Here is a 12,309-nt window from a genome sequence, read left to right on the forward strand (position 1 = left end):
CTGGAGGACCGTGTGTCATTCTGGATGAGGCTACCACTATGCAACATAGGGATAATTGCCACTGCCAAAATGGTGACGCTTCTACAGTTTCTGTACTTGTATATCAATATTCCAATCCCTCTAATGACCCACTTACGAAAATGCCTTGCATCCAACCTGCTCACCCTGATGTGGGGTGGAAAACAGCCCTGTGTAGCCTAGGAAACAATAACCCTTCCCTTTGAACGGGGTGGAATATACAGCCCTGACATGGACCTGTATTACTACTGTGCACTTCTGGCTGAACCAAACACTTTTTTAGCCTTGCACTGCCCCTGAACATGATGCAGTAGCCCCATGCCCTCTGAGCGCTGCTCTATCCCTGCCCACCAAATTACCTCACATTGAATTTGAAACTGTGGCTTACACGACCTAGGCATGGGAAAGACTGAGATTTTGGGCAGGGCTGGACTGCTTGTACGCCAAAACATACCATTGGTGAGTCACACTATGATACCTGCCGTTAGCAACACAGGCACCAGACAACATCTATACGACTAGAACTCCATACTTTTGAAGACCTCTACCTGGAGGGTCATTTTATAACCTCACAACTCATTCTTGATGACCCTGACCACACATCGCTATACGTGCTCACCTACCACCAAATGTGCACCGCCTCCAAACCATGCACAATACCTTTGCTGATGCTCCCCTGACATTTCACGCATTGGAGGTGCTGATTGCAAACATGTCTCCACATAAACTTATCAATCGACTCTACTCCATGATGCAAGACAAAACCCTGATTTGTGTCCCGAATGCTCAATCTGCATGGACTGCTGACATATTACACCCGCTCAGTGAGGAAAAATTGTACTACTGCTGTCATGGGCCCACTCCCCAAACCTTAGACTCAGGCTAATACACAATAAATACTTCTGTAGGATATATCAAACACCAGTCCACGTGCATAGGATGGGACTTGCCAATGATGCACGGTGCTTGTGATGCAGTACAGAAACAGACACCTTCTTGTATTTAGCTTGGGAATGCCCTGTAACTGGCCATTACTGGAAATGTGTATTGACACCATTGCACTGATAACAGAACATGGTTCTCTGCAAACACCCCTGGTAGCCTTACTAGGATATGTGAAGTATATCTCCTCGGGGATCCGAAAGCTGAACATCATCTTGCTCCTACTGGCCAAGTGTAGGTTTGCCATCCACTGGGACAAATGCATGCCCCCCTGCTTAAACATTGGCTAAGGGATGCAGCATACTGCCAAGAGCAACTTGAGGCCTACTAGGAATTGATGCCTGAGCACTCTCGCCCAAAGAACATATGGGCCCCGCTGTTTACTTTTCTATCCGCACAGCAGGATACTGACTTGCGCTGTCGTTTAGGTCCTATAAATCTATATAGGATTTGCACATTTAGATAACATAAACTCTGGGATTGGTGTCCAGAATGATTCCAGACACCCCCACCGGATATGTCCGCCTATATACAAGCTAGCTGACAGTGCCACTGTAAACTCCTCTTACCAAGGAGAGAATAGTTCCTGGTAACTATTGAACATGACAACCCTGTCCCATTAGAGATTGTGGAAACAGTACAATACTTTTTGCTCAGTGACTCGTGCTCACTTTGTCTCAGAGAGATACACTGAATGAACGGTGGAGACATTTCCAATTAGCATTTATTGAACCAGAGTCATTCTAGTGTAAAATAGGTGTGCTCAAACAACCATAAGACAGAAACAGATATAAACCAATATAATCACCAGCAAAGTAAATGGATGGTACATTTCTATCATAGTGCTAAAACAATGAATATTTGCAAGCATATAAATATAAATACATGACAGTAATAATGCGTACTCCTACGATGCAACCCTAACTAGATTTACCTAAGTGTACCTAGCATGTATGTAGGTGCATAGCCAAGAGTTCCCATAGGAAAGAGCCAACCCCATTCCCTAGTGTGAGAGAATGAAAGACCCTGTCTTGGTCTCGAGATGGACAACCCGCAAGGGATGTCAGACCACTGCGTGCTGGAGTGTCTGTGTGAAGAATCCTCAGCGTCTTGCATCAGTGTGTCAGCATGGAAGTCTTTCTCCTCTGCCTACCCTGGCAAAGATGTGGTGTATGTATACCAAAAAAAGTGCCCTCAGGGGATTCTTCCTTGCTGTGTCATGTCGACCGAGGATGACTGAAGGGATGATCATTATACATAGTTATTATGCAGATGATGGTAATCCTGCTGTGATTCTAAGAATCCTCATGCATAATTAATGAGGTTACAGATGTCCGCACGCGAAGCATAATCTCTGAGAATAGACCACAGATCAATTCGTGGGTGTCTATACAACCGTTTAAACTCCTGACTTTTTGACTGCGATGTAATGGAATAATGCCCACTGCTTAAAGACTCGAAAAGCCCTTTAAGACTAACATTACAACACTTGTGGATTATTGAAGCCATCGGCTCAACTGATTGATTTGGCTTAGAGTCAAGATATAAAGGGGTCAACCTTTTAAATAATATTGTCCTGAGGATGGTCTTGTTAAAGAAAATTTAGAGACCGAAACGTCGACTCTCACACTGTTTTCCATCGAAAAATTATTTTATTGTGGTGAAAAAGTGTTTGACAAATTTGAAAGTGAAGGCATGAAGAATTGTTTTATTTCCTTCCTTTGTATGAATATTTGTTGCTATTTAAAGTACCCTTTTTCCATTGTGAATATAAATTCAAGTTTTATGTATACACCTGACTTTATCTTTTTCTTTCTCCTCCTTTTTATTCATTCATTGTACTTAGGTTGATATGTGGTGATACATTCGCATTATCTGTAACTTTTTTCCAGTTACACTGAACCTATTTAAGAATATAAAACGTGCTAAGAAATAATAACTGTAGGAATTTAATCAACCTACATTTCATTAATTGTTGGAATTATACAAATTAATTGCTAAACAAATCCCTTGAAGGCACCTGTCTACCTGTTTATTCCTGGATAAACAGGGCAGAGGTCAGCCCCAAACATGGGGCACCTTTGTAATGCTGCACACTGTCCCTCACCTTCTTGAGTAGCATCAGAATAAATATGAACCAACTGCTACAGGGACCAGCAGCAGATAATGTGACTATACTCACTCAACAGGAGATAATGTACATGATGAGACCTATGCATATTGTGCGACTTTGTTCCTTCCCTTGTTATACAGTATTATGTGCATTTTTATAACCAATACAAATTTTGAATTAAACAAAATCTCCATCTACAATGGGGCAGCTCCCTGCTGATCCCTTACTACCCTCTTTCTAGGACCGCCTCTTGTTTTGTGTTTAGGACATATATGTTTATGAATATATACTGAGTATTCTAAAACTCTGCCACAACAACTACGAATCTGCCCTCTGGATTGGGGTTAATTTTGGTGGTGTCTTCTTGTATGCCACCTTGTGAGCTCTATCTATCCCACTTGAAAGACTGGTTCTTCCTAATCATTTTGTTGCCTTCTTTTCCCTCCTTCTGGTTTCTTTTTTCAAGTATTGTTCTGTTCGGGAATATTTTCAATATCCTCACATTTTAGCAGCAGTCATTTAGTTTGTGACTCAAAATGGCAGACAAAGGGGGTAACTAATTGGTCTGACTCAGCTGCATTGCATAGCTGGTTCTCAGCCATCTCCAATCTCTTGTCCATGGGTTGAGGTTTAATTTTGATCTTGGCTCCTGCTCTGTCAATGTGAACACTTAATTTTGTGACGTCATCTGTTATTGATTTCCCTATGTCAGACTTGATTTCAGTCAGATTTACCATAAGTTTATCTTTGGTGAGAGTGTTTGGAAATTTTGCCGCAATTCTGGCTGTTGCCCTGGAGGCATTTTGTGTGCATCTAAAACATATATATTTTAGACTGACAAATTAAACCCAGTGGAAGTGGGAAAAGAGTGGAGTATTTCCCTTCTTAATATCAACCACTGGTCCACCCAGTGCTCTAGCTGGTGCCTCTCTCCCAATCTCCTAATTGCTTGAACTAGACCTCTTTCTTCTCATGCAGTCCACTGATGTGGATATTTGTGTCACTAGTCAATTCCCATTGCATGTCTTATCCATGTGGGGGTGCTCTCTCATTCTGCTTCCTCTTGTTTCCTATTCACACCCATACAGTTATTCATTTCACTCTTGTTGAGAGGGGCCTCAAAAAGCAGCTGTCTCATGTAAACAGAGTTGCAGTGACTGTTTCTTGTGCCCAGCTTGCTCGTGTTCTTCTTACTCCTCTGTCACCTCCCTCTAGCTGTTGCTACGTAGCCACCAGTTCCATCTTGGATTCCCCGCTGCTAAGGGGTCTTATGCAACCAACCTGAGGGTTATGCAACCAGAGGCTTAAGGAATTGACAAATAAAATGCACCTCGTATGGTGGTATTAATGTCAAGCATGTAAACCTTTTTCACAACATGGTGTCATTCCCATAAGGAAGGAACAAGTGGACTCTCCAGGGACAATAGATCTGGACCAAAATTATACCTGAGTCAGTTCATGATGCAGAGGCATATTCACACTCGATCTTCAAGGGAATGGGTGATGAAGGGACCAGGAGATAGGTAATAACCAATTGACTTTGCTGGTAATGTTCACTCTACACAGAATGCATAGTGGTTTACTTAAGTTCAGTGAAATTGAATCAAGAGAAAAATGACCAGCTTATGTACATCTCACCATGGTTTAAGGCATATGTGCCAGAAGGTTCTTCATATGGGAATGTACTTCACCAACTCCAAGAGCCCACTTTGGACTTAACTCAGACAGCAGTAATGCCTATTCAAAATGGTGAAACTTGTGCAAAAAAAATTCTTGCCAACCTATTTTTGCAATCTACTCCTTCAGTGTGTATCCCATGAAATATTCTGGCCAACCATTACCCTAATACTTTTTTCACAGGATTAAAATATTCCCACAGTGCAGTTAAATATCTTGTAGCATGTTATTTATCTGTTCTAAAAACATTAGGATAAATCCACTCTTGGGACATAACTAAACACTCTACCACAGAACTCATAACATTCAAAATGTTTTGAAAATAAGATGTAAAATATGTAAAATCAAAATAATCCTGTATCACTAAAAATGAGATGCTTTGAATGCTGAAGCCCATCTATCAATAAATATGACTAGAGTTGCAGATGAACCCCAAATCCTTTGATATCCTGAATGGATAATATCAAACCAAGTACTGGAAATGAAATGCAGAGCCTTTGGTTTTGTATTTTTTTACATTTTGGCTACATTAGCTTCCATCAGATTTTTCATTTAAATTGAGAGCTAAATGTTTCCAGTCATACTTCATTTGGAAAGTGTAGAAATGCAGCTAGAAATTGAGCATCGTAATTAGAATTTTGTCCATTTGAGCTAGGCACCCTGCTTCCTCAACAACACGGACTAATTTGTCTCTGAATATTTTGAAGAATGTTACAGGTTGCACATATGTAATAGCGTGGGTACAACCAGAAATACAATTTATACAAAATACATTTCTTAATATAGTTTTGCACATTCTTTAGAATAAATAACTAGTCTGTGCTAATCCTGAGAGATGACTGAACATTAAACATTATACTCTGGCGATTTAGTTGGCAATTGTAGTCAGGTAAATATATAACTAACAGATGAAAATGTATAAACTGTAATATGGGCAGGATGCAATTATTCAATTTCTATGGTATAACTTCTCTGCCTTGTTATGATCACCCCTTATCAATAGGAAATACAAATACATTATTAAAGCAATTAAGATATGTATGTCAGGGAATGTATAGTAAATGGTAATTTTTGGGTTAGATTTTATGTGATGAACCTATATGGTAATAAGTAGTTGAATGTAATTGTTGAAGAATGAAAAGGCTTACTACATTGTGTCAGTGTCAGAGCATATTCACCCACTGCTTGTACATTTTTGTGTTTTCTTCTTTCTGTCAACCAGAAAATTTGAATGCAATTTTTCATGTTATTTGTAATTACGTTTGCTAACAGAGTTTGATAAAATGCATTCATTTTAAATTTAGGTTGTGTTTATATAGTTTTTCATTTCCTAAAACTACATTTCGGCGAACAAGTGTACATGGCCTATTGTAGTGGATGAAGTGCATTCACAGAGCTGGTCTTATGTATTTTGACTGTGCATGCACAAGACAAATCTATTGATTATATAATTTAACTCAGGCTATTGGTTTAATTTAGTCACTGAATTTAATATTTACATTTAGTATTTGTATACTTGTGTAGTGAGAATCATCCAGTAGTTTACACCTGTTTCTTTTGACTGTAAAAGTAGGCAAATGTTTTATATTGTTTTTAAATAGTCATACTAACTTTAAAGTGAATTTGATCTTGACTTGGAGTGTTCTAGTTAATAAGCATGAGTGGTATTATCCCAGGTGATGTGATGAGATGTAAGATTGTATGGTCTCAGTCAAACATGCTTCAGTAATGTAATGATGCAAGTTCCTCTTGTTTTTATGTTTCTTCATTTGAATTAATAAGAATATGTGTGGCTAATGATGAGTCTTGTATTTGAATAAAAAGGTTGAGCTTCATATCTTCTTAAAAGTAACATGGAATGCTTATAATAAAACTTTGCATGCTTCCATAAACAAATTGACATCTGCTTCATAAAACATCTGTCTATGTGGTAATCAAAAATTAAACACAAGATAGGTGTGGCAGTCTTAGAGAAACACAAGACCTGCTCTAACAATGCACTAACTCACTTATCCATTTCAATTCAGCTACAAGAAAATTGACATAGACTGTTTCAGCACTGAGAAACTTCAAAAGGTACACACACTGTATAAAACATGGTAGCCTGCAATCCCTGTATAAAAGCTTGGCTCTAATTTCCCTATTACAGATGACTTGTGATTTCTCTAGATGCCTGTAATTAAATAAATGACGTTGATGCTTAACTTTAATAAGCAATTACAGTTGAGTTATGATGTCACAATGCCTGCTGTTAGAGCCAGCAGCCAGATTGCAGGCAGGTCATGCAGCATAATTAAAGTGGCAGTTTAAATAGCAGAACAAAATCTAGCTTTCTCTTTCTCTGCTCTATTTTTCTAGATAAACACTGATCAGCAGAAATAAGATATTTATGTATATCTGTATTTTGTTTGCACCATTAGGTAGAAATAGCAAAGATACACTCTACCTTCATGTTTCTCCACATTCTGAGCTATGATATTGTTTTTACTGTGACTTATAATAAACTGATTTAAACATTGTTTTGTAACAAATATCTAACTGCTCTTTGATGTGTTTAATTTTGATGTACAAATTCTACTTTTATTCATGTCTGCAAACATCCTATGCCTTTCACATAAAATAACAACTCATCAATGGTTAAGCAGTTTGTGGAAAGATAATGGTGTGGCCATGTATTATGAGGAATAAAGTCCCCTTGACACACATTATAAGGACATGTTAGTCACCATGGATCTCCATGACCTTGTGTAGGAACTCATTCTCTGTCTGGTCCAGAACTCTATGCTGCCTTGCAATATTATAATGTACAGCAAGGTTTTCTTTATACATATATAATAGTGAATTTAAAGGTAGACAAGTGAAAGTAAATGTTATAATCCAATGTTTATAGCCCATCATCAATTTTCTTCCATAGTTTTGCATGTTTTCCTACAGTCCTTATGTCATAAATTGCATTAAAAAACTGTCAACACATGAAACTACATTAACATCTGGGTTGTTGCACTTCAGAACACACTTCGGCATATAAAAAAACAGCACATGAAAACAATGAGAATATTGATTTGCTTCACAAAATAAACTAACCACCTAATTTGCATATTAGTTTATTCTATTAATTATCTGAGAGCATATTAGTACAATCTATTAATTATCTGAGGAAGGTATCTACAGTTACGTGTCAAAGCAAATGCATATTTTGTTGTATAATTTTAGGAAACCCATATAGACATGAAGTTATCAAGATTCCTTTCGATTCTCAACGGAAGAGCATACATTGGCCCGGACAACAAGGATACTTTCATGTGAGTATTTTCTTTCCAGGAAAATTGTATTTAAATTAAAGAGACATTCAATATTACTTCATCTGTTTGAAGATGACCTGCTAATAATCTGTCTAATCCAGGTTGTTTAATAGGACAAGGTCATTACTCTGACTAGTAACCTTTCCTCCGACCACTTTGAATGAAAACAGGAAGATTGAAAGAAGCAAAGTGACTAGATTTGATGGTAACAGGCAAGTCACATATCTGAGGGAACAGCCCCTGACTAATTTTAGGAAACATGCAAATCAGGGAAATAATTAAATTGAGCGGCCTTCAAACAATGTGTATAGTTTGTGCTTCCAGGAAGAGGCTCATGTATCAGGTAGGAGTAAAGCAGAAGATGATACAGTGTTGGGTGCATGTAAGTGTATAGGAGTAGGTAAACGAAGTTCTTCTGCAGTCCTGGAGCCCGACACAAGCAGAAAAAATGTCATGCAAATGCAAACCACTGGCAACCTAGAACAAGGCACGCACAAAAAAGCAATGGGTTGGCATGGACATGCCATATCAGGCTCATCTCACTCATTTCAAGCAATTTTAACACTTCAATCTCTCTTTAGAAAAACCTAGAGAACCTCCAGCACAACAGATTTTTACTTCTTATGCCATATCCACTGTCCCATATACTCCTTGTGTTCCACTGGTAAAACAAATATTTTACTGTAAAATACCTGTTTTGCAAGATTCTGTTTGTACAATTCTCTTACTTCGTGCTCTAGTGTTTTTCAGTATATTAGAGGTTTTACGTTTTTTGTAAAAAAAATTCTAACATACTTTAAAGTTCAATTTTATGCTTCAGCATTTCAGCTTAAAATATTTATTATTTTATATCACAGCAAGACATTGTTCATCACAATCCTCATTTTTTCTTGAGGCGTGGCTGCAGTAATACACACTATGGACCCTATTCATGATGGGAATGTTACAGATGTAGATTGATTCATGTTTAATTTTACTGTTACATTTTGGAGAAACTTTACCAGTTTCAGCTATTCACCATTTCAGAGTATAGAGTTACTCATAGTGTAACTTACATCTCTTCACTCCTCAAACCAGGGATTGGAGTCAAATTTACAAGTGTAAAGTTATTGCTAATAATTTTTCACAAATTATAATTTCTTTTAGCATTATTACCTGTAGGGTTTTATATTAAGCCTCTGTCTTTACTGTTTTCTGTGGAAGGGTTTTGCAGTTCCAATGACTGGCCATGTATCATGCTAGACTTAGTCCACGTCTTCACTGGGGTAAATGTATAACTGTTTTGGGACCTTTTGGCTGTAGTAGTTTTGTATAAATAGCAATAGTAAATGAATAGCAATCGGCTTACTCTTATGTGGGTCGGAGTCTGTCCCTCCCGTAACCGCTCCGTAGTCCTCCTTAAACCCCCTCCCATTTAGTAATAAGTACTCCATAAGTTCAAGCCACTCTCCCGTCCCTACACATTTACTACAAAAAGGTAGGCTTACATATGTGGAGATCCCCGCAATCAGAGCAGAGATCTCCACAAAGAAAAGATAGGAGAGGGGGAGACAGAGCTCTCCACGTGTAGGTTTGTGAATTGCTTTATGAAGTACTTGATGATTACTACTTTAGAACTACAAAGGTGCCAATTACGATCCGGTAAAAAAAATTCCCGTATGACTCGTATCCGGTCTTTTTACCGTACGAATCGTACAAGTGCCGTACAAACTGGCAATCACGATTCGCATGGTAAAAAGCCCATACGAGTCGCATTGGGAATAATTCCCCACACGTCCTCGGGTCGGAAAAAGTGTCCGACACGTCCTCGGACGATTTACCGTACAAACGTGAAAAGCGAAGTCCGACCGGGGAATCACGATCCGTCCCGGGCGTCCGAATGTACAACCGTATGGCTAAAAGACCGTCCGCACCGAACTCCTATAACAACCATGGAGACGTCCAAACAGGTGCCCGGTATGTGCCATACCCCCCCCCCAGCCCCCGCATGTACGCGCCGTACCCCCCCAGCCCCCGCATGTACGCGCCGTACCCCCCCCAGCCTCTGCATGTACGCGCCGTACCCCCCCAGCCCCCCCATGTACGTGCCGTACCCCCCCAGCCCCCGCATGTACGTGTCGAACCCCCCCGTGTATGGTGTCGAACCCCCCCGTGTATGTACACCCGAGTACTTGTCGAACCCCCCCGTGTATGTACACCCGAGTACGTGTCGAACCCCCCCGTGTATGTACACCCGAGTACATGTCGAACTGTACGTGTCGAACCCCCCCGTGTATGTACACCCGAGTACGTTCGAGTCGTACCCCCACCCGTGTATGTACGGTGCGTACCCCCAGCGCGTGGGGGTACGACTCGAACGTACTCAGGTGTACATACACGGGGGGGTTCGACACGTACAGTTCGACACGTACTCGGGTGTACATACACGCGGGGGTTCGACACGTACTCGGGTGTACATACACGGGGGGGTTCGACGCGTACAGTTCGACACGTACTCGGGTGTACATACACGGGGGGTTCGACACGTACAGTTCGACACGTACTCGGGTGTACATACACAGGGGGGTTCGACACGTACTCGGGTGTACATACACGGGGGGGTTCGACACGTACTCGGGTGTACATACACGGGGGGGTTCGACACGTACATGCGGGGGCTGGGGGGGTACGGCGCGTACATGCGGGGGCTGGGGGGGGTACGGCACGTACATGCGGGGGTTGGGGGGGTACGGCGCGTACATGTGGGGGCTGGGGGGGGTACGGCGCTTACCGGGCCACTTACTCTGGTCGTTTCGCGCCGTACTTCGCTTTTCCGGCACTTTTTGGGTGCCGTAAAAATATTGCCGTCCGGACTGCTGTCGGTTCGAATCGTACTTCCTGGGTTGTGAAACGCTGCCTGGAAGCGTCCCGACGTCACGTCGCAGCATTCCCGGATCACATTCGTATGCATATTTTCGTCGGTCGGTGTTTTTTACGATTCGTACGGAAATGGTGTTTCCGTGCGAATCGTAATTCCATGTTTGTAATGTTTTACAACCGAGTACGAGTCGGACGGAGAATACGTTCCGACCGACGGTTCGTACCCGGTTTTTACCGGATCGTAATCGGCACCTAAATGTAGTCCAAAATGCAGTTTGTGAATAGGCAACTTTAGAATAAAAACGCAAATCCAACAAATTTAAGACCTGTATTTGTCATTACCATGGACACTGCCCGTCTCAGACATGCAACTGAATGTTTCAATTGAAAAAAAAGTCTTAGATACAATCAGTTGCTCTTTGTTCAACACATTAGGCAAAGTGCCCTGGTGAGAAATAAGTGAAAATACAGTGATCAGTAATTCTACATTGTATACATTTCCCCAGCACACTTAATTCATTTTCATTTCTGATGTTTTACACATATAAAAGAAAGCACATCAAGTCAGGAAATCAGTCTCTTCTTATTTCTTATCTAAGTCGTTTAATGAGTATGATCTTTCCAAGCCAAAGCCAACACGTGCTTCATCGCCTCAGTTTATATGTACATGCGACTTGTTTACGGCTAGGTAGGAAATAAATACATAAAAACCATAATTACTTATACGTATGCATCCATTTGTATAATGTATAGGTGGCTTGTTTTTAGTTCTATATATAGAACTAGATACGTTCACATAATTTCACGATGTCACGTTCACTGTTTTTTGTTTTTTGTTTTCATAAAGATGTTGATTTTAATCATGTGCATCATAGATGTTATGGACACATATGTCACATCATGTAAAGTATATATGTGCACATACACAGATTGTGGAGGTGCAAGGACGTGGCCCATACACTTTTAATGGTGTTTTCTTTTCCCTGGGTGCACATTTGTATTATACAAATGGATGCATATGTATAAGTAATTATGGTTTTTATGTATTTATTTCCTACCTAGCCATGAACAAGTCGCATGTACATATAAACTGAGGCGACGAAACACGTGTTGGCTTTGGCTTGGAAAGATCATACTCATTAAACGACTTGGATAAGAAATAAGAAGAGACTGATTTCCTGAATTGATGTGCTTTCTTTTATATGTGTAAAACATCAGAAATGAAAATGTTTTAGAATTACGTGTGCTGGGGAAATGTATACTATGTTCCTATTTGGCTTCGGCCACAAACAATAGGGAGGCAGGTGGTTCTCTCGATCCCTTCAGCACCATTGAAAATTTGAAGCTCTAATCACAGATTTTGATAGTGTGTAATTACCTTTGGCGCCTATACCCTAT

The 12,309-nt window shown here is 40.3% G+C and overlaps 1 protein-coding gene across 1 annotated transcript in view; it reads left to right on the top strand.

Moving 5' to 3' along the window:
• The window catches only part of SPMIP4 (sperm microtubule inner protein 4), a 312,584-nt gene that overhangs the window by 178,602 nt on the left and 121,673 nt on the right, over positions 1-12,309 (top strand). Inside the window, exon 6 of the mRNA XM_085631652.1 lies at positions 7,964-8,052. Coding sequence (XP_085487778.1) covers positions 7,964-8,052 — 89 coding nt within the window. The remainder of the gene's footprint in view (positions 1-7,963; positions 8,053-12,309) is intronic.

The sequence above is a fragment of the Triturus cristatus genome, chromosome 10, assembly GCF_964204655.1.
Source record: "Triturus cristatus chromosome 10, aTriCri1.1, whole genome shotgun sequence".
In the NCBI taxonomy this organism is placed as follows: domain Eukaryota; kingdom Metazoa; phylum Chordata; class Amphibia; order Caudata; family Salamandridae; genus Triturus; species Triturus cristatus.